The 26,628-nt window shown below is 39.1% G+C and overlaps 1 protein-coding gene across 1 annotated transcript in view; it reads left to right on the forward strand.

Annotated features, from left to right (window-relative positions):
• Positions 1 to 325: 325 nt before the first annotated feature.
• The window catches only part of LOC124169171, a 31,906-nt gene continuing 5,603 nt past the window's right edge, over positions 326 to 26,628 (forward strand). Inside the window, exons 1-4 of the mRNA XM_046547682.1 lie at positions 326 to 813; positions 24,162 to 24,308; positions 25,119 to 25,227; positions 25,315 to 25,391. Coding sequence (XP_046403638.1) covers positions 585 to 813; positions 24,162 to 24,308; positions 25,119 to 25,227; positions 25,315 to 25,391 — 562 coding nt within the window. The 5' untranslated portion in view covers positions 326 to 584. The remainder of the gene's footprint in view (positions 814 to 24,161; positions 24,309 to 25,118; positions 25,228 to 25,314; positions 25,392 to 26,628) is intronic.

Genomic DNA, 26,628 nt, shown 5'->3' on the forward strand with positions numbered 1-26,628 from the left:
TCCAATCGTGGCACTTATTCGCCTTCCTAAAGTATTAAGCCTCATCATCATCAGTCAACAATACAAATATTGGATTGGGACAGCTCTCCATTCCTCTCTCCTATCCGCTAGCCTTTTCATAGCGACGTATTTCTTCTCTTTCACATCCTTCATAACCCATTGTCCTATGCAACTTATTCGGGGCCGTCCCTTGCCCTTCTTCCCTTCCACCTGTCCTTCTATGATTGTTTTCATCAGGGCATCGTGTCTCGGAAAATGACCAACTAAGTTGCCTCGTCCTCTCCTTAAACACCTACGTCACGGATGATAATTCCAAGACACGTCAGTTCGCAGGCATTTCTAGTTTATTAGCCTTCCGGGATTATGACAGAGCAAGAAGATAACGTGTTGACGGATAAGCAGATAAGCACGGATTCCCACGGAGCCGAGACAAACCTCACTAATCTCAGCAACAACTGATCGACATTAGTACACACACAATTATCGACTTTTTAGCAGTTCATGGTGTAAATGTAGAAGATCGTTGTTCACCCCGGACTCCTATTAGGATACTGGAATACATCCGACCGTCGCCTTCGCAGATAATGACGTCGGGGGCGCAACAGTCGAAGAATCTCGGATCACTTGTGTGGTCCATCGCCGTGCTAATTACTTTTCTCGGCTGGATGCTGCACGTGGAGGCCACGGATCCACCCAAGTGCAATCGGAAGTGCGTCAGCGGTGCCCTGGATCGCACTTCCTGTCCCAACGGGATGGTCTACCAGGAGAACGTGGCCATCGGAGGATGCTGCCCCGCCTGCGTCAAATTCGTCGGTGAGTACCTACTCTGCCTCCCATCTAGCGGTGGAATTGACGAAACTATCCCAACTTCGCGTAGCTTTTTTATTGACACTCAGCCACCGCAAACATTTAATACGCAAAAAAATGTAAGCCCTCTCAGTTAATCCCTTCTTGGAGTGGCTCTGGCGAGAAATGCCAAGAGTATGCCAATACTATATATATCCAGGCAGGAGACGGTATCCATGGAATATCTAAATAATGTTGATATATCCAAAACACGTTGTTATTAGGTACACGATGGATATTTGACAATGTAACATAGATATCCTATTTGTAACATCCACGAAAACTTGTAAAAAGAACATTGCACATACATCCAAGTTATGATATCCATGATATTGAAAAAATGTATTCCAAAGAGTATCCATAGGTTGCCACAATTTGTACAGTTTTGAAGATCACAAATGTTTTGTCTGAGTATCTGGGGATTACCAAAAACCATTGCAAATTTACCCATTAAGTATCTACTCATTAGATGTTGGCAGTGGCGGATACAGATGGGGGGCGCATGGGGCGCGCGCCCCCCTTGCGGGTCCGGCTGTATTGCCGAACATTGCAAAACCACAATTGTAACTTTTTTATATCATAAGATGGCATTGTCTTTTACATGTTTATAATCACTTCAAATAAAATTTTCATATACTTTGCCTGTGACTTAATCATCTCTTATTAACGTCAATGCTAAGACAACTCAAGATATGTTGCGCCCCCCCCTTGAGTTTTTTCTGTATCCGCCACTGGATGCTGGCCCTTTCAGAAAAAAATCCTGGATCCACCCCTGTTTAAGGATCGAAATCAACACAAAAAACAACAAAGAACTCATTTTCTTCTGTCCGATTGAGCACATTTGTTGGCAAAGATGTGTTAATCGGCTCGTTTTAACTTTCTATAGTCGATTTTGATATGGCTAGGAAGTGAGGATACCCTGATTTTGGTTTTCAACTATTACAACATTAAGTGGGTCAGATGTAAGTATGCATTAATCCCCCTCCTTCCATCCCCTAATCAAAGATAAATATATTTAATTATAAGCCATGACAAAAACATATTCAGCCGTAACCCTCTTCTCAATTAATCAACGTTTTCCGATTTCACTTCGTGGAATGGTGACATGAGAGAAACAAAAACAAACCTTTTAACGCTGGATCACTAAAGCATCGTAATATGCACGACACGCCCAATTAAAATTGCAAAGTTTGGGAAAATGAATTTTGTAATAAAAAATTACGCATTTTAAATATTTTTACCCAGCACTTAGCACCATTTTTTTTAAATTAATAATAGTAAGAATAATTATTAAAAATATTTTCAATTAAAGACATGACTGAAACTTTATAATATACAATAAATGTAATAAAACTTTAATTTAACCGGATTAAAGCACAAAAATGACCTGATTGGAAGGTAAAAAAATAGTGTCGTCAAAATGACGAAGGTTTAGTGAACACGGTATTCAGAGCCAAGTTTATTAATCTAGGGTTAAAGGAATTCTGTTACCTCTTGATAATAGCCTGAGAAGGTCGAAACCGGTTGTGTTCTTAGTAAATACTGTGTGGAATATGGCAAAATTTATTTTTGATTTTATCGTAAGCCTCTTGCCTGCGACACAAAAGTTAATCGTATTAAAGGTGTGCTTTATAAGACTTAAATTGCTTTTGGACCTAAAGAATCGCGAATTTAAAAACAATGTTTGTTCCGGGCACCAATCTTCCCGGCTTGTAAACCGATTTTGGTGGGCGGGGTAGTCTAGTGGGTAGAGCAGTTGGCTTCTGGTCGAGGGGTTCCGGGATCCCATCCCGAGTGAAGCGCCCACGTATCGATGATAAATATCACAAGGCAGTGAAGAAATTAGGTTATAAGAAATGTAAGCAAATAAGGCACTAATACATCATAATTCGATTCACTTGAATTGAAAGATTCATTTTCCAACATCCGTCGAGCACGGTATTCCTCGTGGCCAGCACATAGCTAGGTGCGGACTGTGCCCCACGTTCGAAAAATTGATATTTATTTCGACGTTGCGGACAATCGCAATTCATCTTTACGTATCACACTTGACAGGCTTTGTTTTATATGTGGTGTAAACATCTCGAGGTAACTCGGTGATCCATTTCTTATAATCCTACATAAACAACATTTCAACGAAAAACAGGGTACGCCATTTTTTATCGTATCGGTCATAAATACTACTAAGTCGTGAAAGTAAATGAGAATTAACAATAACAAACCGTTAAAAAATGTACCTATTTGTTGCTATTGAATTACTAAAAAAAATGTGGCATTAGTTTTAATTAGAATTTAGAATTTCAATTCGGGAATTTTCGAGAAATTTGTTCAACTTTGAGGCCGTGTTCTTTGTTTAAAAAGTAACTTATGAAAAACTGTATACGTCAAAACATTCAATAACGTATATTATGTGTTCAGGCTGCACTTGGTGGGACTACTTATCTATAGTGCGAAATAAATCGATTTGTAATTTTCCACAAAAACTTTATGTGTCGACGCAGGGTTTCAACTAGTATATAGTGATTATAAAGGTGGTAATGATTATATTCTAGTCGAAACCTTGTGTCGGAACATTAAAAGTTTTTGTGGGACATTACTAAGAGGTTTATTTGGCACTATTAAATAGTGTCTTGACAACGACTGTGCAGCTTTCGAATTCCGTATCCAAAAAGGTTTTTTTCTAGCTTTTTTCGATTTCAGTCCACTGTGAGGCGGCCTAAATCAAATCCTAGAAGTGTGATGTGGCCCAAAGAAAAGTAACTAACCCCATTGCCAGAGAAGTCCATATGCCAGTGCCTTAGTTCCGGGTGAGCTCTACCCTCACCTAGCCAACACAACTTCCCTGTTGAATCACTGAGTGACAGAAAATACATCGAGAAACATGTCTCCATCGCGGCGGGAAGTAATCCTCACTGAAGTAATTGTGTGAAGAGTAAATAAGAATAAAATGTATAAGTTAGGATACGTCAAGCGTATTAGAGGGAAGATTTTTGGATGATAAAGTAAAGGAGAGGTGCTATTTCGCACTCTCCCGACCGCACCTTGAATATTCAGCGATAATATGAGATCTGACGCAGAAAGACGTAATCCGTGAACTAAATAAAATACAAAGGAAAGCGGTGCGATTCGTCAAAATCTGCTACAGACGCATAGACAGCGTGAATCAGATGTAGATTGGCAGCTGCTAGAGACTCGGAGGCTGCGTGCAAGGCTTAGATTGCTTGAAAAATTGAGAATAATATATACTTAGGAGAAACGCTAAGAACATCATTTTATAACCCTACTATATTTACAGGTCCAAAAGAGGCGATTAATTAAGAGAGATATTTTGCCGAACGGATCGATATGGGAATTCCTTTTCCCCTTGATGGTAATAAAGGACTTTAATAAACGCTAGCCATAATTTTGTTGGAGCATTTGCTTTTCATATGTAGACGGTTGACGCTTGGGCGTACCCAGGATCATAAATAGGGGGGGGGCAATCCATGGTCTGGGGGAAACCAAGTTGTGACATTAGTTTATGAGATTATTTCCTTGAAAAATTGGTTTTATTTTAGTTACATATCTTGTACTAATACATATCATTTTTCGTGGGTTTAAAGAAAATTTGTTGAATGCTTTCGTTTCAATTCAGTACTGATTTTGCTTGAAGACTTTTGCGATTTTTGCTTCTAGGGGGGGCAGCTGCCACACCCCTTTTTAGGCGGCTTGCGGGGTAGTACGTAGATGTTGATGAAGTGTGCATTATAAGCTAGGGGAAACATAGAGAATGGCGTTTAATGGGCCAGTGTAACCTTTCCAGTGACAGAAAAAAAAATTAAGACAGCGTGCTAGTGAGCACTGTGCCATAGGGCGGATCGGAAAAATCGATTTTTTTCAAATCCATCTGGCCCAATGAAAAAAAGTTGTGGGACCGATCAAAAATAAGGCCTGAAAATTTTGAGACCCCTACGTGAACCCCTGACCCTCCCTCAAATGCAATTTAGGGGGGGAAGGTCAACATTCGAAAAATATTATATTTAATGGTCATTCCCTATACATTTTGCAGAGTTACTGTCCTTCTAGGAAAAATTTCGTGCATTTTGACGTATCTGACACCGTTTAGCCACAAAATGCCTAATTTTAGTCCGCGTCCGCGAAGAAAATATTCCAACGCCCACGCAGCGTCGCGGATACAAGAGCCGTAGGCCGATCCCTTCCCCTCCCCGCTCGGTTCTCCCCCTCCCACGCCTCAAATACAGCAAAATTCATCCCGCGTATGCTGCTAGGAGGTCGTTTGTCTTTTATAATATAAATCGGAAAATGGTAGAAGGAAATAAAGGAAGCGTAGTGAGACGACATGTCCCTTATTAGGCGCCTCGTCGGCGTTAAACAAATCGATGTACTTCAACAAAATGATGAGTTTAGTACTTCAACAAAAACCTTACTTTTGGCCTATTTGCATTTTCCGTAAGTTTTAGTACTTCCTGTGGCACCGCTAAATCCATTTAGTCTCACACATAATGGAAGGGAAGCGTCACCATAGTTCGCACACCTTCATAGCCACTCGAGAGGACTTTTCATAGACAGTAGGCTCCTTTCCTACGTTTTCGGATCTAAAAATATTTCATCACTTCTCTAAAAGTTGGTGACATTGCATTTGAGCGAGGGTCGGGGGTTCACGTAGGGGTCTCAAAATTTTCAGGCCTTATTTTTGATCGGTCCCACAACTTTTTTTCATTGGGCCAGATGGATTTGAAAAAAATCGATTTTTCCGATCCGCCCTACTGTGCCATCCTTATGAGTAGGCAACCCACCACACTTTTAGACATTCTTTTATTCAGCATTTGATGACCCGATTAACATTATGATTTTTTTCAGTCAATAGGGTGGTTTCCTTCATCAAAGAAAACGAAAGGCATTGGTTGCGATTCGTTAACCACCATTAGTGTATTCATAATATACAAATTATTTGGTTTTAGAAATGCCGGTTTAGACGAATGGCAATGGTCAATTTTTATTCTCATTAGAGAAAGGCCAGATTGGCGCCCATGCTATGCCACTCCACGTGACGTCACAGGGACCTAGTTTCTATACGAGTAGATAGGAGTTATACATCGTCTGAGATTACCAATGCATGTATGAGGAACAGAGCTCAGGGAGACATGTCTTAATAATCATCTTTTAAAACTGGCTAAGGTCGGAAAGTTTTCTTTGTTTGATAAGGTATTAATAATCCTTATTTAAGCCAAGACTACCAGCTAGCATGGTACTCAGCTACCTGCTAGCATCCTGCGTCGTATCAGCGCTCAGAGCCTCGGCCCAAGGTCACCTCAGTTGCGGTAGCGGGAAGCAGAACGAGGTCACGCGGAGTTTTACCCGGCATTCATACTCACCCGTCGCGTTTTCGGGCGCTTGAATATTTACACTTTTCAATCAATCGCGAAAAATAGATATCGCCATATAAAAATCTAAAAGCGTGAATTACTTACTCCAGGAGTAATAATCTTTCGATTTAGGCAATAAAAAAATAATAGGAAACCACTCTATTACGCAGAATGGAAATCAAACGTTATACAGAAACTCGATGGGAATGAGAGGGTTTCCGGTTGAATCCATCGCTGGATTTCCAATTTCCACGATGGTTTGGTACATATGTTACTCGCAGGAGGCAACTGACGGCTGGGGTCATTCCCAGTGAGAAATGAGTCATCGAATCGTCGTCGATTCGACGTCGAAGTAGCCATCGATAAAACGTCGACGGTAACACATCGATCGATGTCTATATGATCCGAAAATCGACGTGTTTGCGATGTCGACGTCATCGACGCGATATCGTCCACTTACCTGCAATTCCTAAAGCCGATGTCCCACGGTCAAATTTGCGTCAAAATATTTTGATCAAAATTTGATGCAACTGACGCGCACCCTGTCCCACGGTCAAAATTTTGTCCAACTGGCTTTTGGTCCTATCGTTTGTACAAATCACCGATTTGTACAAATGGATAGGACAGGTTCTAAATTTTCATCCAATTGGATGAAATCAACCAATCACAGGGCCTTTGACAAAAAAGCATCGCCAAGCGCTGACACACAGGCCAAATACGTTAAACCTATTTATCGTCTGCATGAGTATTTTAATTAATAATTTTGTATATTATGGACACAAAAATAAACTTTGTTGTATTCCACACAGTATGCATTAAAAACCCTACCGGTTTCCACCTTTTCAGGTCGTTATCTTAATCGTAAACCTCTAGATAAGGACCTGAAAAGATCGAAACCGGTTGAGTTTTTTCATTGGTCTTGTATGGAATACTAAAAGGTTTAGTTTTAAATTTATAATATCACCATACCACGAAGTGAATTCACAAAACATTATTTCAAATATATATATACGTTCGTGATCGTCTATTTCATCGCCTGGTGTGGCCCTAAAGGTAAATATGAGCAAAAATTTGTCTTAGTGATTGGCGATGGAAGCTCTCAACTAGGAAATCCGTAATAATCAGTTGATCTTAAATAGAAAGGAAGCGATCTTTAGAATCGCAATACCAGGAGGGATGTTTTGGAAATAATAAAAGATTTACTTAAGGTATCGAGGCCGAATTTTACGCTTTATGGAAGGCATACAATGCGAGCGAGCAGCTGGAGAAATGACTAATATGAACTGACGATTGTACCTGTGAAACACTACAGCTGCCCGTTTCTATTACTATGATTACAGGATAAGGACCTTATTTTAGAAACTGCTAGATTAGGAGAGAAAAATGTGATTTAAACGCACGCTTACAGCACTATTCATAACATCTCCTCAACCACAATGTCCATCATTTATTAATAACATTTTCCTCGCGGGAATAAACTGCCTCACGTTTGTATCCTGGCTTTTTATTCTGCCCTCAACCTTGCTGATAAAGGACATGAAAATATCCTGACTTGTCGTCAATTATTATCGATAATAAACGGGAACATCGGCGACCAACTCCTTCTCCAACATGTTTAGCATGCTTATTCCAACGCTTTCATACCCCTTTTCCAGCCAAGGCCAAGTTCAGCATTTCTTCTGTTTTCTTTTTTTCGCATCTTTAATGTTCAAGAGGCCTGTTCAAACAATTTCGCCTGCTTAAAAAGAAAGAATCCTCCACCTCCACAAGTTTCCTAGTTGTTTACATAAATATCGTCTTTCGTTTGTTTTTGATCAAAATGAGATGCATCGTGGGACACCCCCAGTCCAGTTGTATCAAAATATTTTCATCAAAATTTTTGGACAAACATTTTGATGCAAATATTTTGACGCAAATTTGACCGTGGGACATCGGCTTAATAATAATGATTACGGAAATATACATCTTTTCGGCTAATAAAGAGCATGCATGCATCTATTGCGGCCCCAACGAAGGACTTCAATCGAGCACGCAATGTCTAAACAAATGAAGGCTGAAATAATTAGACGGTTTCAAATTTATTATGGTGAATTGTAATCTCAAGTCCATTGTATTTATCTTCAATAATAAACAGAAACCCTTGAGAAAAAAATGTGAGATGTTGACATCCATGACACGAGTACATAAGTATCGAAATGAAGCAGACGTAGTCACAAAGCCAAGTTTATGCAGTGGCGGATACAGAAAAAACTCAAGGGGGGGGGCGCAACATATCTTGAGTTGTCTTTACTTTTATCGTAATAAAAGATGATCAAGTCACAGGCAATGTATATGAAAATTTTATTTAAAGTGATTATAAACATGTAAAAGGCAATGCCATCTTATGATATAAAAAGTTACAATTGTGGTTTTGCAATGTTCGGCAATACAGGCGGACCCGCAAGGGGGGGGCGCGCCCCCTGCGCCCCCCATCTGTATCCGCCACTGTTTATGCATGTCACACATCACGCAGGATTAACTAAGAACTTTGACGCAAGTAGAAGGTCCGGTGCATCTGCGGCAAATGTGCAAAACTCAACCGACGTCAAGTAAAATTGACGTCGACCTTATAACGATCTATAGTCGTCGAATCGACATAGATTCAACGTATATTCGATGATCCATTTCTCACTGGCATTTGCACCGTAAGGGAAGGGTGGAGAGAAACCCGACGAAGGCGCATTGGCATTATCTTAATGAAAGGTGCCGAGTGGACCTTCGGCCTAACGCCCCATCTGACGGATGGAATGCTAAACTTGAAGAGGCCTGCAGAAAGCCCTCGAAAGCGGAGTTCGGTCGGTCTTGGAAAAATTTGTCACGGCTGGGACTTGAAACCGGACATACAGGGAGGGAAGCCAAAACTCCAGACCTTCGGAGGTCAAAAAATATACAGTATGGATTTGTGAATTTCACACATATGGATAACCTTTCAAATCTATGGATCGACTCATTTGTTGGTATGCTATTCTTTTTGCCATCCCTTTGATTTTGACTCTGACCACACTGGGTCAACAATAGGGTAGTTTCCTTCATCAAAGAAAACGAAAACGATTGCGATTCGTTAACCACTATTAGTGTATTCATAATATACAAATTATTTGGTTTTAGAAATACCGGTTTAGACGAATGGCAATGGTCAATTTTTATCCTCATTTGAAAAAGGCCAGATTGGCGCCCATGCGATGCCGCTCCACGTGACGTCGCAAAGACGTCACGTGGAGCGGCATCTATATAGACGTCTCTAGACGTCTCTATACGAGTAGATAGGAGTTACACATCGTTTGAGATTACCAATGCATGTATGAGGCACAGAGCTCAGGGAAACGTCTTAATAATCACTTATTAAAACTGGCTGAGGTCGGAAAGTTTTCTTCGTTTGATAAGGTATTAATAATCCTTATTTAAGCCAAGCGCTACCAGCTAGCAGGGTACTCTGCTACTTGCTAGCATCCTGCGTCGTATCAGCGCTCAAGCCTCCCTCAAGGTCACCTCACAGGGTGGCAGCGGGAACGAGAAGTACGTCACACGGGGTGCGGTCCGTTGAACGCTACCAATGCTTCGGAGCGCCACCAAGCGGTCCGTTATTCGCTACGGAGCGCTACAGGTTAGGCTGTGACGTCACGGCAAACGTCATACACCCGTTTCCCGCCTCGCTCCGGACCAGGGGTGCGTTCCGAATCACGCATCATGCGCATCAACGCATGACCTTGATGCAGCCGTTCCGAAATTGCATCAAGGCATTGATGCGCTTATGCTGATGCGTGATTCGGAACGGCTTGATGCGATATGAGCGGGAAGTATTCCCGCGTTCAAAATACCCGCAGGCACCCGTGCTGGAAGATAGTTCGGGTTAAGCGATAACACAATGATTGATATGCCGAAATTTAATATGCATAGTACTTATGATGACGAAAAACGTTTATTGATGCGTACGTTAAAACTTAATTATATTCATTACGGTCGTTCGAAAGTTCCAAGCCGTTACTTGCAACTCATATTTACTTAAAATAGTGATAGACTGAGCGAATTGACGGGAATTTTTGCTGCTAACTCGAAAAACGGTCAATAAGGAAGCGTAGTGTATAGTATATCTCAGCCATCAGTGAGTTTTACGGGTCAAATTGTTTTGAAGAGACGATTGTTACGATCAATAGTACGTAGATTTAGCTGCTAGACATCAATTTATGGCTTTCCGACAAGATATACGACTTGAAAACAAATTTTTTTCATAAAAATCGGGAAGGAATACTTAATACCTTGATAAAATTTTCACAAACACACATATAATGCTTAAAAATAAACTCCAAGACATTTTTATTTAAGTATTCTACCGCTTGGTATTAAGGTAGGTTTGCATGGAGCATTCCAAAAGTCCCCCTTGCCCTCATTGACTTCCCTCCTGAATTCACAACTTCACCCTTTTCATGCTATCTAAAAATCCTATTCTCTCCTTTGTTTACCCAACATTCTATCCCCTAATAGTGTTTTCAACATCCACTCCCAGCTCAGTACTTGCCTAATCCATACTTCCTGTCTCCTTTGAATGCTATCCAGAAGCTGTCTCTCCTCACTCAACATGTCTCGCACTTTGACCTTCTTTCTTCTCTCAGTCTACTTCACTTCCTCCTTACCCACATCTCGAACACCTCCAGCCTCTCCCATTCTCCTCCCTAAGTGCACAGCTGTCTTGTTTAATGAATCTGGGTACAGCTTATTTGATGCCAGATCTTTGGAAGTAAAAGGAGTGATCTAGCCACTAGTTTAGAAGAAAATGGCATATGTTGTCAAGATTTGAAACAATATAATTCATAAAGTAAAAGTAATGCAACTTGTTACGTAGGATTGACTGTCAAAGCAGTAGAGGACTGTTTACTAAGTCTGTGGCACAAGGGTAACAGACTTGTGACAGAGTAACATGCAGGTTATAATGTGGTTGTCAGTGGTGTGGATTGTCCCCCTAATAATAAATTTCAGCCTTGTATAGCATATGTTGATGGCATGTTAGCAAAGAAATGATTCAAGATAAGTGCTAGAATGGAAGCTGTATGTAATAAATTAAGTCTGATCCTCTCAGAATTGTGTGGTCTGATGGTATTATAGGTGAAAATATATTTATATTATTTATGCAAAATATACATATAAATTCAGGGGTAAGGAAAGAAAGGGATAGGAACATGGAATAGAAAAAGGACGAGGACAATGTATGCTCACCTTAACTGATGACAGCACAAGAAAGGTTTTTGTTTTCTTTATTAAAAGTAAGGAGTCTCATTTAGTCCTACAATGCTATACAATTTTTAAGGCAAGCATGGAGAATGAGACAGGGGACAATATGAAATGCCTGCATACAGATTATGGGGGTGAATATATGGGACAGGCATAACAAGGGAGGTTAAGGGCATGTGTGATAAAAGATTAAACTACAAAATCTTATAATCTTCAAGCAGAAATGATTCGCTGAGCAAATAGAAAGCTAGGTACAAACTCTCTGGCATCAATTTACTAAAATATTATTGGGTTGAAGCTTGTTGAGAAGCTGTATATCTCGAAACAGTAACATCCAAAGCAGGAGGGAATGCATTACCTGAGGAGAGATGGTCTGAACGAAAATTTAATCGAAGGCATCTAAAAGTATTTGGATGTATTTTCTATGCTTATGTGGCTACAGAGCAATGAAAGATGCTGGATGCCAAATGCAAAAAGTATTGGCAATTGTGAGGAGTCAAAAATGGAATTTTTTGACTGACCCTGATATTGCGGTAAGATTCATCGAAGCATGTGATGTAGTATTCTTTGTAAATATGTTTAGGGAGCTTAAACCAGTCCAAATATCTCTTGGTAACTCTTTCATTCTACCTAGGCTCTTAGGGGATAAGGGATAATTAGTTACTAGCCTCAACCTGGCAGTGGAGAGAATGGCAGAGCTGAACTCACAAAGGTACCCAAGTAGTGAGGGGAATACCAGAATATCAAGTAATGAAGACTCCATCCCTGAATCAAGTTGCGAGGGTAATGACAAAGTTCCAACTAATGTAGACAGTAGTTTTGAGAGTAATCAAGAAAATGAGTCAGTGTTTGGAAGCGAGGGAGGAGAAGCAGAAGAGACGTTTTCTTTAAAAAATGGAGTGGCTCGAAAATTACCAGATCACATAATCTCCTTGTTATCTACTAACTTGACCTGCATTCAACCTTTGTCTCATAGAAGCAGGTTTGAATGTACCTCCTGCAGTGACCCAAAAACTTTTCCTGATGCTCCATTTCTAATTTTGATTGGTTGTCTTATGTATGCAATGATTTGTACAAGGCCAGATCGCGTCTTTGCAGTGTCAAACTTAAGAAGGTTTATTGATGATTTTACAATGCAATACTGGGCATATGCAAAGAGTATATTAAGATATATAATGGGAACTATAAATTATCTTATTCTTAGTCAGGAACGTTTCTGGAGGGATACAAAAATGCTTGCTGACTTTGCCATTGACAAAATAGATTGAGTGTCCTGTACTGGATACATGACAAGTTAGTTAATGGAGCAGTAGCTTGGGAAAACAAAAAGCAGTGATGTGCAGTGGCTATGTATACAATAGAAGGCGAGTATGTAAGTTAGGCAGCTGGAGCAAAAAAACTTGGCACTGATGTGGTGCATGGAAGGTCAAAGAACAGAGGTTAGACATCATTTTGTTAAAAACTCTGTTGCCATAGGAAAAAATAATTGCTGATTACATGCTTACAAAATATGGTAGCAAATGTGCTTCCAAATGGGCTTAACAATGGTAAGCATTTGAACTGTTTAATGAATAGAATTTTTTAGCTGATGGAAGCAACTAGTTGAAGGGAGGTTTTTGCGCTTGTAACCTAGTTGCAAAGTTAAGAAATAAATAGCTACAACATGTTAAAATAGTCCTTGGAGTGTAGGTCAATGTCTCATTTTTCAACATAGGTACATATTTTACTGTTCCGAGTGCATAAAAAGCCTAAATCACAATAAAATTAAGTACATTTTGGGGATTGGATAGTTGGGCATTGTCCATTTGCTTAGAGTGGCATTCATCAAATAGAATTTAGCATTTCCTCCTGATTTTACAAAATTTTATACGGTGTAATTATGACTGAAAATTGAACGTAAACATTGAAAACCGGTAATCACTATAGTTATGGCGATTTCCGATTTTCAATGTTTTTGTTTACTTTTCAATGTTTGATATCATATGATGCAGCTTCTTAAGACAAATACCCAAGTTCAACTGAGAACCATTTTGGAAACCCATTACTTTTGAAAACATTGATAGAAGTGTGCCTTTAGTTGGATAGCATTTAGGAGGACACTGAAAATAAGTTGGCCGCGTCATCAATGCGTCGATTAAAGAGTATTTGGAGCCAATTTATAAACTAACTGCAGTACTGCAATACGTATTAACCGGGCTTACCAAATCACACGCTATGAACAAAACAATTGCACTGAATACTCAATCAACTCGATGGGGTTCTTCAAGCACACATCACTGCAGTGTACATGCAAATTAAGCACACATCCATGATCCTTGCATAAATAAATTGATGATGTTATTTATCACGGCATCACTACCCTGAATGTCCCTTTATTTGTGGTACCATAACGTGAACTGATCTCTTTAGCAAGGGCAAATAATTTTAGTACCTACCGAGCAAATTCACTTGCAATGAATGTATAGTTTCGCACATTAAATAGCTAATAAACGTTTGGCAAAATGGCAATAATTTGCAACACATATGCCTTCAAATGATAGACCAGTGAGATTATGCAAAGCGTAAGCAATTGTAATATTCCGACGAACAAAGTCTTATATTGTTATTTTGAAGATACTATTATACTATAAACCACAGTCTCTGTGCTATAAACACTCCCTGATGTAGCTTTTCAACTTATCTTTTCACAATATAACCTTTAAGTGTCGAAAATTTCCACAAGTTAGTTTACAGAAGCAAAATTGCGGTTAAAACTACCACGCCTGCACATTAATGTGTGAAGTTATAGATCGTATTTAGCATTTTTTACCACCAATTAAATTAATAACGGTTGTAAACAAGTTACATACACGCACACTTCAACGCAACGGATATACATTTTCCCATTTTCAATATTATATGGACTAATTATTTCAAAAACTAATATCTATAACTCCTTAAACTCTTTCCTACGATAATAGAAGCACAATATAGTCGTGTAAACACCCTATGCAAACACAAAACACCAGTCAAAATTTTAAAGGTTGCGCCCATTTTCGCCTTCGCATCAACTGCATCAAGAATTTCTGATGCGAGCCGATGCGAGTTGATGCTTCCGAAACCTCGAAATATGCTCGTTGCAGGGCCGCATCAATGCGCATCAATGCTTGATTCGGAACGGCCTGATGCGCATCGATGCACATGATGCGTGATTCGGAACGCACCCCAGCTCCAGACGCTCCCCTGAAAACTTGGGTCAGCGGAGGAGCGAGTCAATTTTTGGCGGAAATTCGAAGGGAATGCACTGAGGCAATGGAGAGTTTACTCACGTTGCAGATGATGGACGCTGAATGTGGACGCCTTTCTCCTATATAAGTGACTACGAAGTAACGGAGTAGACGCACTTAGTAAATAGATGTAAATTTAATTGTGATTTAAATAAATATATAGCAAGAACTAAATATCGACAAACATTCTCGTATCTCCCCCGAAATGAACTCAAATGTCTTTGGAAGCACCCTTTACATACAAAAGGCAACAAAAATTACTAAAAGGGGCATGTAATATAAAGAAAGGATTGTAAGAACATATATCGACAAATTTACTCATGCCATAAATTAAAATCTGAAGAAAAATAGGATATACATGAAATAGATTAATGTTTTTTAATAGTCGTTAACCATGATAAGTTAATATGTTTCAACTGGGAAAACGGTAGAGTACCTACTTTTTCCTTTACTAGGGTAATGAGTTTCATTGAGAAGAGTAGGCGAGGGTTGGTGTGAGAAATACGGTCCAAAGTTTCTTCCTATACTTTGTGGAACCTCGATATTGAAAAATAAAATTCATTTTAATGATATTCAAACATATTTATTAATATTCAATTACCATAATCACCTCAATTCGCAATTAAAACCACATCTTCGATTTCATAATCCCAGTTTGCCCACCCTCGTTCATTTCCGCCATCTTGACTTCGCTCCTGACCGGTCCGAAAAGAAATTCTCGTAGCGAACGTAGCGCCTATGGACCGGTGCTCCGGAGCACTTCCGTCTGTAGCGTCTGGTAGCGAAAGTAGCATTCATTGGACCGCACCCACGGAGAGATTTCCCGGCATTCATACTTACCCGTCGCGTTTTCGCGCGCTTGAAATTTTTCACTTTTCATCGCGAAAAATAGATATCGTCATTTAAAAATCTAAATGCGTGAAATACGTACTCCAGGAGTAATAATCTTTCGATTTAGGCAATAAGAAATAATAGGAAACCACCCTATTGAATTTTCGTAAATATTGGTGTTTTTTTTTTTTCATTTTTCTCATGTTGAAAAACTAAGAATTGACATCATCCCCTATGAAATTCAGACTTTTTTTACCGCGAATTTTTTAACATTTAAACTCAAATAAGGCAAATTTTTAGATTTTGGTTTGGACCCACGTACATTATGAGGTCAAATGGTCAAAATTGTAAAATGCTACTTAAACTCAACAAAACATAAGATCTTTCCCGATGAGTATGCCAATTTTCATAAATATAGCTCAAAAGAAAGTGAGTAGAATAGGGTAGTTTCCTTCATCAAAGAAAACGAAAGGCATTGATTGCGATTCGTTACCCACCATTAGTGTATTCATAATACACAAATTATTTGGTTTTTGAAATACCGGTTTAGACGAATGGCAAGGGTCAAATTTTATCCTCATTTGAAAAAGGCCAGATTGGCGCCCATGCGATTCCACTCCGCATGACGTCACAGGGACCTAGTTTCTACACGAGAGGATAGGAGTTAGGGTGCCTTCATAGCTCGGCGTTGCGTACTTGGGGGCGGAGCTAACTCATCGCAGCAAGTTGGAGCCCTTCACAGGTCTGCGTTGCGAAAACAAATGAAAGGCAAAAAGCGTTGGCTCCTAAAAATCGGCCTGTGAGCATATCATCTTATGATTTCGAACCAAACGCACAATAAATATGTTGTTTTCTGCATGTTTACCCAATTTCATTTCTTAAAATGTTCTTCTTAACTACAAATAGCATTTGAAGTTAATATGGCGACCATAAAGTCGATAATAATGCATGTAGTGATGGCCCTTGCCTATGCATTATTATGACCTTTAAATTTTATTTCCTAACTCGGAATATTCGAAAAATAGCTAATTACAAACACGCAATGAACATGAGTAACGTGGAATGCTATCAGGAATATTTATTAATGATAACTATTGTTCAAACAGATTGTCCTTGTCATGTTATCTAAATAGCTCTGAGTAGATCATGAGGGCACAATTATTGGATATAAAATGGAATTTTAACGACCTTATTTCTGCATGTTTACCCAATTTCATTTCATAAAATGTTCTTCTTAACTATAAATAGCATTTGAAGTTAATATGGCGACCATAAAGTCGATAATAATGCATGCAGTGATGGCCCTTGCCTATGCATTATTATGACCTTAAAATTTTATTTCCTAACTCGGAATATTCGAAAAATAGCTAATTACATACACTCAATGAACATGGGTAACGTGGAATGTTATCAGGAATATTTATTAATGATATCTATTATTCAAACAGATTGTCCTTGTCATGTTATCTAAATAGCTCTAACTGAGTAGATCATGAGGGCACAATTATTGGACATAAAATGGAATTTTAACTACCTTAGCTACCAAAAAGCACCTCTCACGCTGTATTTAGCTTTTGTTACCATTTACGGGTACGAGTTACGCTAATCTATGCTCCTCAGTGATTGTAATCTAATTTAGGGTTAACATTTGTCTTATGTTTAGGAAAGATGCTAAATATCTAATCTGAACACTTCAAAATAATAGTAAATAATGAAATAAATAGCATTTGCCACTCCCATTAGAGCTAATCTTGCATATTTGTACACCCAGAAACAAACACCAATTCGAAATCGTCGGCGTACTGCCGCCTTGACGCAGAGAAAATTGAACAGGTTCAGTTTTTCTGCGACGACGCAGCGAGCTGGAGACGTGACGTCTGTGAAGGCCCCCTCGTCTGAGGTTACCAATGCATGCATGAGGCACAGAGCTCAGGGAAACGTGTCTTAATAATCACCTATTAAAACTGGCTAAGTTCGGAAAGTTTTCTTCGTTTGATAAGGTATTAATAAACCTTTTTTAAGCCAAGCGCTACCTTTCCGCAAGGTACTCAGCTATCCGCTAGCATCCTGCGACGTATCAGCGCTAAGCCTCGCCTCAAGGTCACCTCACCGGGCGGGAGGGGGAACCAGAAATACGACGTACGGGGATATTTCCCGACATTCATACTTAAGGCTCCCGGATACATCGGCCACTTTCGAGTTGTGGATCTTTCCCCCCACCCCTCAAAAACTCGGCCTAGTGGCTAGCGAGCCTAGCCGACTAGCAACTGGCCTTGGACTCGAGGCAGGGAACATAGGGGGCAGTGTTTAGGGAAGGGAGGGGAGGCGATGTGGAGGGGATGGGTTCAGATGACTGAAATTTTGGGAACCTTCTCGCTCGGGTTTGCGACTGTTGAACAGCCGAGTGTCACCGTGCTCAGCCTCTGCGCCGCATGGAAGTAGACGAATCTCAAGGCAACACGGTGGTCTTCGAGATTGGGAAATGGATATTATTTACGGAAGTGTAGAGCACAGAGATTGGTGAAATTTCGTCTCCAAAAACCCGGAAGTATTCAAAAAATTTCTAATAATTGATTTGGTTACTAATTAAAGCAATCTCATGTAGTAGCGAGAAAATCAGGCAAGTAAGAATTGAAAGGTACAGTTTTATTATTCCTTGACATTTTTGAGAATATCGTTTGTTCTTCATGGTGTTTCAACCCGTCAAAATGTTTTAGAGATTTCGTTTTCAATGAAAAACGTAACTCCCGATACATAAAAATATTAATTTCTTAGTTTTTCCAATTTAAGTATTTCTGGAAGAAGGTAAAATGTTTTTAACTTCTCGTCCATGAGGTTTTCCCATAAAGCCTTGTCCATCTAATTTTTTTATTAAATCCACTTGGAGTACAAAAGAAAAATATACAATGCGTTTCTATATTATTTCGTATATTTCGTGGAGTATTCTGTTTCCCCTGGATTTCAAAGAAACTTTTGATCTTCGCTTCAGATAAATATTTCCTTATCGGATTTCACAGTAATCATCAAGTGTGGAATCTCGGGAGGAAATTTCTTCTTCCTGAAGGCTGCAACTGGACGTTAGGGATAACGAAGACGCATGCTATGGTATTTTAATCACTTATAAAAATTTCATAACTATAATCCGTACAAAAATATGTGCCAAAATGTATATATAATTACTAAAGTAACCTACCGATTAAGGTAGGTTTGTAATGAGTATTTACTAAACATTCTGGCTGTACTTCCTCCTATCATTTCCTCTTCAATTCACTATGAAATTCCTTTCCATCAAATCTCTTATTTCCTTTCTATCTCTCACTTAACCAACATTCTTTCCTGTAACACAGTTTTCTCTCCTCCCTTACTATGTCCTACACTTCGTCGTTCTTCTTCGTCTACGTCCGCTTCACTTTCTCCGTTCTTGTCCACCTACTTTTATCTTGTGTCTCAATCGTAGCTCGTGACTCTTTACGAACCGCATAAATAATAAGTTGACCAATTTATTTTTATTTATCCGTGGAATCATCATTAAGAGCGCATTTCAAATAAATTAGGATAAAGTAGGAATCCCATTTAGGTCTTGCCTGTAGGATACCTCAAAACAAATGACAATACGAATTGAAAAAATTAGTAAGCTGAGACCAGATACGAAACATAATAAATGCTCGAAAAAATAGCAATTTTTGTTAAATCTCAGCCTGCCGTGCAAAAAAAATATATTGAGCATTAAACGCACTATCAACCAATTAATTTATTTGGATTTTCTACAATAAGTTACCACTTACTTAATCTTTAAAAAATATGTTAAACTATTTGATCCTCTTATAATTTCTGACCATCAAGAAAACAATTTCGTCTTACATAGATAAATGAGCGTTTGAACGGAAAAATTACGCGTCGGCAAAATATAAATTTTTGTAGATCTTAAATTTAATGCATTGTTTTCAGCTTCTTCTTTAGGTTTATATCCTCTTATGGGGTAGAAAATTTTGAATACTTAGAAAAGGTTATGATGACGTAAAGGGAGAACTGTAAATCTACAAATATAGGTAAGGACGGTTCAAATTATATTTGATAGCAATCAAGCTATTGCTTTTTGGAGAATCAGCAACCAATTGCTCGAACTTTAATACCCCTCCCCAGAAGGTTATCAAGTAGTTTAATTATGATTGTACTAACACATTATTAATTGTTTTAATAAATTTTGGGTAACATATATAACATATATATTCTTACTCTATGGTAACATTTACTTCGGAGGGAGTAAAGCGTTGCGTGGATAATTTTATATTTCCTGGAAATTTGGTTAACTTAATTATGACTTTAGTCTTCTTGTGAGTAATCCTCATGCCATATTCATCGCATCTCTTGTCTAATGCATCCACTATACTCATCAGCCCTCTTGCTGACTGGCTAATCAACGCCTGATCGTCCGTGAACCTTACTGATTTTACATCATTCCTCCCACTTTTACTTCAGTTCCCACCTCATCCCACGCTTCTCTTGCCATCACCTCAGCGTATACTCCAGAAAACAATGGAGATAGTGAAAAGTCTTGCCCTACTACTCGGGCAAAGCTTGCCCTCCCAGTTTCTCCGTCCGCTACCTTCACTTGCGCAGTATTGGCCAAATGAAGATTACAAATGAGTCGCCTATCCCTCCAACTGACGCCTATTTTCTTGAGAATATCCATAATTTTGTCCAGTCCACTCTATGAAATACTTTTTCAAAATCCACGAATAAGGCAAACACAACCTGATTATAGCTTAGGTTCCTCTTCACGAGCGACCTCATAACCGCAATAGCATCTTTACTTACCGAAGAAAGATCTGAGGTTTTCCCGGCAAATGATGTTGTTGAAGTTTATTCGGGATTGCCACCGGATAAGGTTCTCCATCTCTGCCGACGTTTCGATGGCCGAGTCGTCCATCGTCATCAGGGCTTGATGACGATGGCCATCGAAACGTCGGCAGAGATGGAGAACCTTATCCGGTGGCAATCCCGAATAAACTTCAACAACATCTTTACTTACCTTTTCTGAATACAAACTGATCTTCGCCCAAGTAATCGATAGTCCTTTTCTCTATTCTTCTCTTTAATATTCTCATTACCACTTTGCCTTATTTTCCATTGTCGCGAAATCAGGGAGACGAAGGTCATATCAGGGAGAGCTCCCTTGATTTCCATGTCTTAGAAGCGGCCTCTTCCTTGGCTCAAGATTATGCCACACCACTGCTTCTTCTACATGTTAAATCTTTCCTGCCTGTTTCCGATGCCATGCAGATCCTCCTCTTTCCCCATCCATCTACTCTGAACTTCGATTTGCTCAGTTAGCATTCTTCCATTTTTAGCATTAATTTTTGACATGGCTTGTCCTCTTTTGCCGCCAGATAGCGACTTCACCTTGACGTACAACGCATCTACCTCTCGTTACTTCTGAATCTTTTCCATTTCCTCGCAGTCTCTCTCCTTGTTTTCCACCAATTCTTTCTCCCTTCTTAGTTTCTCACCGTAATAGATGATTATGTTTACTTAGAATTTTCCCTGTACTGTGTCTACGTTCTTCCACTTCCTTATCACCGCCATTTCTTTTTTAATTTCCTTCGTTATCCTAGTTTTCTTTGTCATACGAATCTCCAGAGGTTTCTAGTAATCTATCCTCGCATTCCCATTAAAGTTTCAACGTTCTATTTCCTCACCTTTATTATTTTACGAGTCTTTTGAATATTTCGTTTCGTTTCGTTCACCTTAGGGAGAATGGGATATATTTTTCGCCATTCCTTTACATCTGTTTTACTATTATGTGGTCTTTCTGATGTATCTCCGTATCCCTTGGACTCTTCCTGGTGGACTTTTGCACTTTAGGATAATTGGACTAGGTCTTTGTGACGAATAACTTGTTTCTCCTGCAATATTTTTTTGATTTCTCTTCCCGCTCGTTTCGCGTTTCCTAACCCAAAATCTCCTATTTCCCAGCCCTTCCTCCCTCCCCGACTGAGGCGTTATACTTCCCCATCATTACTTGGTTTTTTTAAACCAGCCATTTCACTTATTATTACCTCGTCTACTTCTATCTCCATACGAATGATAGCGGACTTGTAGACTTGAACTGCTACTAAGTCGGTGGGTCGTTCCTCAAACTCTACAACCAGAATCCATACCGCTTACCGGATTAATTAATACCGTTGTCTTACTCAGCTTCCCAATTAATACTGAAGCTACTTTTGAAGTTAACTTTCCTCTCTACCATAACATATATCCACCACAATATTTATGTGGGATGGGAGGTGGCATAAATTCTACCATCACCATATGGGCAATTTCTGCGTCAGATTTTGTTTTGTTGGTTTGCGGAGTATCTTCTAGATCTGTATTTGTAGCATCTCTGGAGTCACTGTTAATATTATCAATTTGTTCATTACCATATATTACAATGATGCTCGCTGTGAGATATATAAAAATGTTGAGTTATCAGTGCCAGCAATAAAATAAGTTTCGGACAAGGGTGCTATACCACTTCACCAATGCTTTCTTCATGAAAAAATATGCTTTCTTTTCTTTGCTTTTCACTTTTATATCATATTTTTTCATATGTTAATGCAATTTGCATGGCGCTACTCTGTAAAGAAAACTTTCAAATCCCTTTTCAAATGCAATTCCCGGCAGAAGTCTTTCTGGTAAAAACTAACGAAGCATAACATATCTATCGCAAAAAATTAATTTTATATTTTTTTTACTATTTTACTTTTATAAAATGCTACAGATAAATTGACAAATAAGTATCGATGCACGACGGACTCAATAATTTTGGCTATTTTCAGGCGGTGTATCGTTGGAGGACGTTGTTGCCAATGTTAGAATGGGCGTGAATGTTCACATAATCTATTCACGCATGAAAAGTAAATTGATAAAATTGTTAAAAAGTTATTTTATTGGTGAATATGTTCCTTTGTTCTTTGGGAGATTCTGGAGACGATTACTTATTCAACCAAAGCTTTCAGTTCGAGACGTGAGTAAAAAAAATATATCGTTAAAAAATATGCTTTTTGCGGCGTATTTACTGCAAATATTGGCTTCGCAGGTAAATCGACGAAATTGTGTATGGGAAGGTGCACATGTTTTATTAATAATAATAGCGTATAAATTCTAGAGTAAGGAAGGGCTGCCAGAGGTGGAGGACCAAGTGGCAACATCAATGAACACACAAACATCAAGTCAGTCTTCCGCCGCCTACGACCTAAGGCCCAGTGATGTGAACGAGCGGTTCAATAGTTTCCAAGTAAGCTTCCGCGGAGATTATGATGATATCTGGTGATTTTCCGGGTATTCTTCCGCGTTTATCCATTTTTAGGACAATATTTCCCCTACATTTCAGTTGGCTTCCTCAGGTCCACTGAAAAGATGGTAGTCCCATATGTCGTGTATGAGAGTGTTGTCTATTGTATTTAGTGATTTTTCAAATTTGTCCTTTAGGTTGGTTAGGTGTTGGGAGAGGGGAGGAATGTTTAGGTTATTTGCGATATAGTCATTTCTGAGGAACCATGGTGCATCAACAATTCGTCTGAGTATCTTGTTTTGGCTGACGTATAGTTTGCTTAGATTGGAGTATGAAGTCCCTGCCCATGCTGGGTAGCTGTAAGTGAGAAGAGGGCCTAACATGGCAAGGTAGATTGTTCTTTTGGTGTCGAGTTTCATTCGGCTTCTCCTGTTGAGCAGAGGGTTGAGGGAATTGTTTGCTGCTTGTGTCTTATTGGTGGCGTAAGCTATATGATTGTTCTAAGAGAGCTTTGGATCCAGCATTATTCCTAGGAATTTTACCTCCTTGGAATCAGGGATTTCTTCAGTTCCATAGTAGGTTTTTGTGGTGTTTTTATATTTCGCTTTTCTGGTGAAAGTTTTGAAGTCCCAGTCGGTATTTTTGCCATTGAGGTCTCCGCCCAGATGCAAGGATTTTGGGCAAGTTTTTCGATAGTTTTGATGTCACTGAAAAGATGCATAAAGTTGTTCATATTATATACACCCCGTTTTCCGCCTTTTTTGTGGAGGTGTGCCTTGATTGGTTGCGATCTTTGAGGACCCGTTTCCTCGCGCTGGAGAGAGTGTAGCCGTCTTCAAGGTTGAAGTTCTTTGTTGTTGTGGCGATTTCAATTGCCTCCCTGATTATTCTCGGGTAGTAGCGGCCTTCTTTGTTCTTCATCGACACTTCAGTGGACCTAGGAAACGCGTCGCGTTTTCGCGCGCTTGAAAATTTTCACTTTTCATTTAATCGCGAAAAATAGATGTTGTCGTTTAAAAATCTAAAACCGTGAAATACGTACTCCAGGAGTAATAATCTTTCGATTAAAGCAATAAAAAATAATAGGAAACCACCCTATTAGAGGTCATAAATGAGACACAATCAATGGGGCAGTCTGCATAATGGAGGGCCCTCCCCTTACCAAAATGAGGATCTATAAACCCCACCAAGCAAGGCCAAGGGCACTACTAATGGGACCTTGAGTAGAAGACAATTAGTGCATGTATCTACACATCCCTCACTTAGATTAAAAAAAGAGCACATTCAGAGAAATTTCTGTGATCATTTCAGGTCTAAACGAAGAATGTGATGATGGAAAGCAAGGACACTATGACTTCACGGTAGAGAACGGAATATTTGTCTCCAAGCATTGCTCACCCGGCCTTTCCTGTGAATACATCGATACGACTCAATCTTACAAATGTATTGCTGACAAAGGTATTATACTGCAGCCAATTTTACATTTTTCTTTCTTATTTCATAACAGTTATAGGGTTAATATGCTTTCCTCAAAATGAGAAGCCTGGTAAAAATAAAGACTTTGGAGGATTCATAGTCAGTTCCCATTCAAATGCAACATTGATGCTGAATCCTAATACATAACACTCATCAACCCTCAAAAAGATATTTATGGGCATCAAATTTAACAGAAATAGCACAGTATACCATAAGATTAAGGATTTGTTTGCTTGACTATAAACAGGGATACTTTGACGCAAGCTCTTGTTGTAGTCAAAATATGAAATTATCATTATACTGCCATGCCATCCCAGAGAAATCATTATATTTCATTCATTCTTTGAGAATTGATGTCTCAAATTGATGCAAACATTTTTGACAAAATGCTTAAAAATGGCTCCGACAAGATGAGATCGATATTATTTCCTCAATTAATAACCAATATGAGAGTTTTGCAGCAGTTGATGAAATAATTGATTTTTTAATTTCCATAGCATATTACACTTGCTATCAATTTTCTCCTCAAATCAACTTGATTAGAGCTGATATAGGCTGAGGAAAAATGTTAAGCCTAAAAGCAGTCACTTTACAACTACATTTAACCGAGGGCATGTCCACAAAAACAAGAGTGTATGGTAAACTCCAATCACAAAAAAATAAGGAATAATTTTTCAACAGATCATTTCCAATAATTAGGTCAAGGTACATATTTTCTTAAGGAACATTTTGTTATACCTTGACCATTTTGTTATAAGAATATAAAATATTCTGTGAAACATTTTCCCCAAGAAACATGCGATGGCTACAAATACTTGAACAATGTCCTGTGGATTCCATCCTGTGAACCAAATGGAGAATATTCGCCTGTTCAACAAAAAGGTGACTTCATATCAGGAAGGTAAGTTCAGTCAATAGGCCTACCGTTTATAAATTAAACTCTTGAACTTTACAAATAGCTTCATCCCTTGTCATTAACCCTCAACAGATGGTTTTGCTACAGCCAAGATGGAAAGAGGATATTCGGAGAGGCGTGGAGAAGCAATCCTGTGGATATGACATGTGGTAAGGAATTCAAAATTATTCCAGCATATACATATCAAGGACATAGGTAAATTGCCATGTTCCAATTATGTGGGTCACAGGACTGCATAGCTCATTCAAGGATCACATAGGTACCATAAGGGTTTGGCAAATCAATAACACTTGGATTCCTTTAGATGATTCATTTAATCTTAGCCACATTTGATCGGAATTCACTGCAAGACTTAAGTGAATGGAATTTGTGCAAAGGACAGCAAAAATGCTTCAGACTCAAAAAGCCTGAGATTCTAATGCCAGAACGCTACCTACCTGGAACCTGTCTCCAGTCCTACCTTCCAATTATGCCTTCTGACCCATTTCTACTCTTAAGCAGCAATCCTACAAATGAATAAATGGGTTTTTAGCAGCCCAAGGAATCGAATCAAGGAACCATTTCCCTGCTTGCTCTATTGCCACCCCTCCTTGCTGGCATATTAACAATTTTTCTTGGATTTCCAGACCACTCGAATAATGCCAAGATGAATTCTCTAGAGATCGGCTGATGGGAGTTGGACAATCATCTCCGATAAAAGCTCCCACCCACCTCACCCCACTGCCCCCAACCCTCGAGGAAGCAGCACATCTCCATGTACATTTCCCTCCTTTCAAGACTCACGGAGAACCAAAGTCCACTCCTCAACATAACTCCCGCTCATGCAAGTCTCTGACTTGCATAGCAGCTGCTGTAGCATTATTGCAACAAAATAATCAGCAATAATGGTTAGAAATTCCATCATGATAAGAATTACTACTAGTGTTAATGGAAATGCCAATAAATTCCAACCAGTCACTCTCTGATGACACCCTTTAACCATGCCAGTAAAATTCTTCAGTCCTACCATTCTTTTGAATATGAATAACATGACAATTTGAGGATCCGAAAAAAGTCTCAACTTTCTAAATGAGTAAATGTAATAAATTCATGGAGTATTCAGTTAATTAATATGCTAAGCACAAGATAACAATTGATAACATATTCCTGGCCCATTCACAAATCCAGCACTGCTATGCAGAAATTTGAATTAGCTAAGGTTCATGAACAGTAAGGAGCTCGGGAGAGGATCGTTAAGTAAGAGTTCATGGGAAAGATTAGTGAAGAGTTTGATCTATAGTGCAGTGCTTTACGGCCTGGGAACAACGACACAAAGAAAGGAGGACGAGGGAAGAGCGGAGGCATTCGAGATGTGGGTATGGAGGAGAATGGAGAAGGTGAAATGGA

This window comes from Ischnura elegans, chromosome 12, assembly GCF_921293095.1.
Source record: "Ischnura elegans chromosome 12, ioIscEleg1.1, whole genome shotgun sequence".
NCBI classification, from domain to species: Eukaryota; Metazoa; Arthropoda; class Insecta; order Odonata; family Coenagrionidae; genus Ischnura; species Ischnura elegans.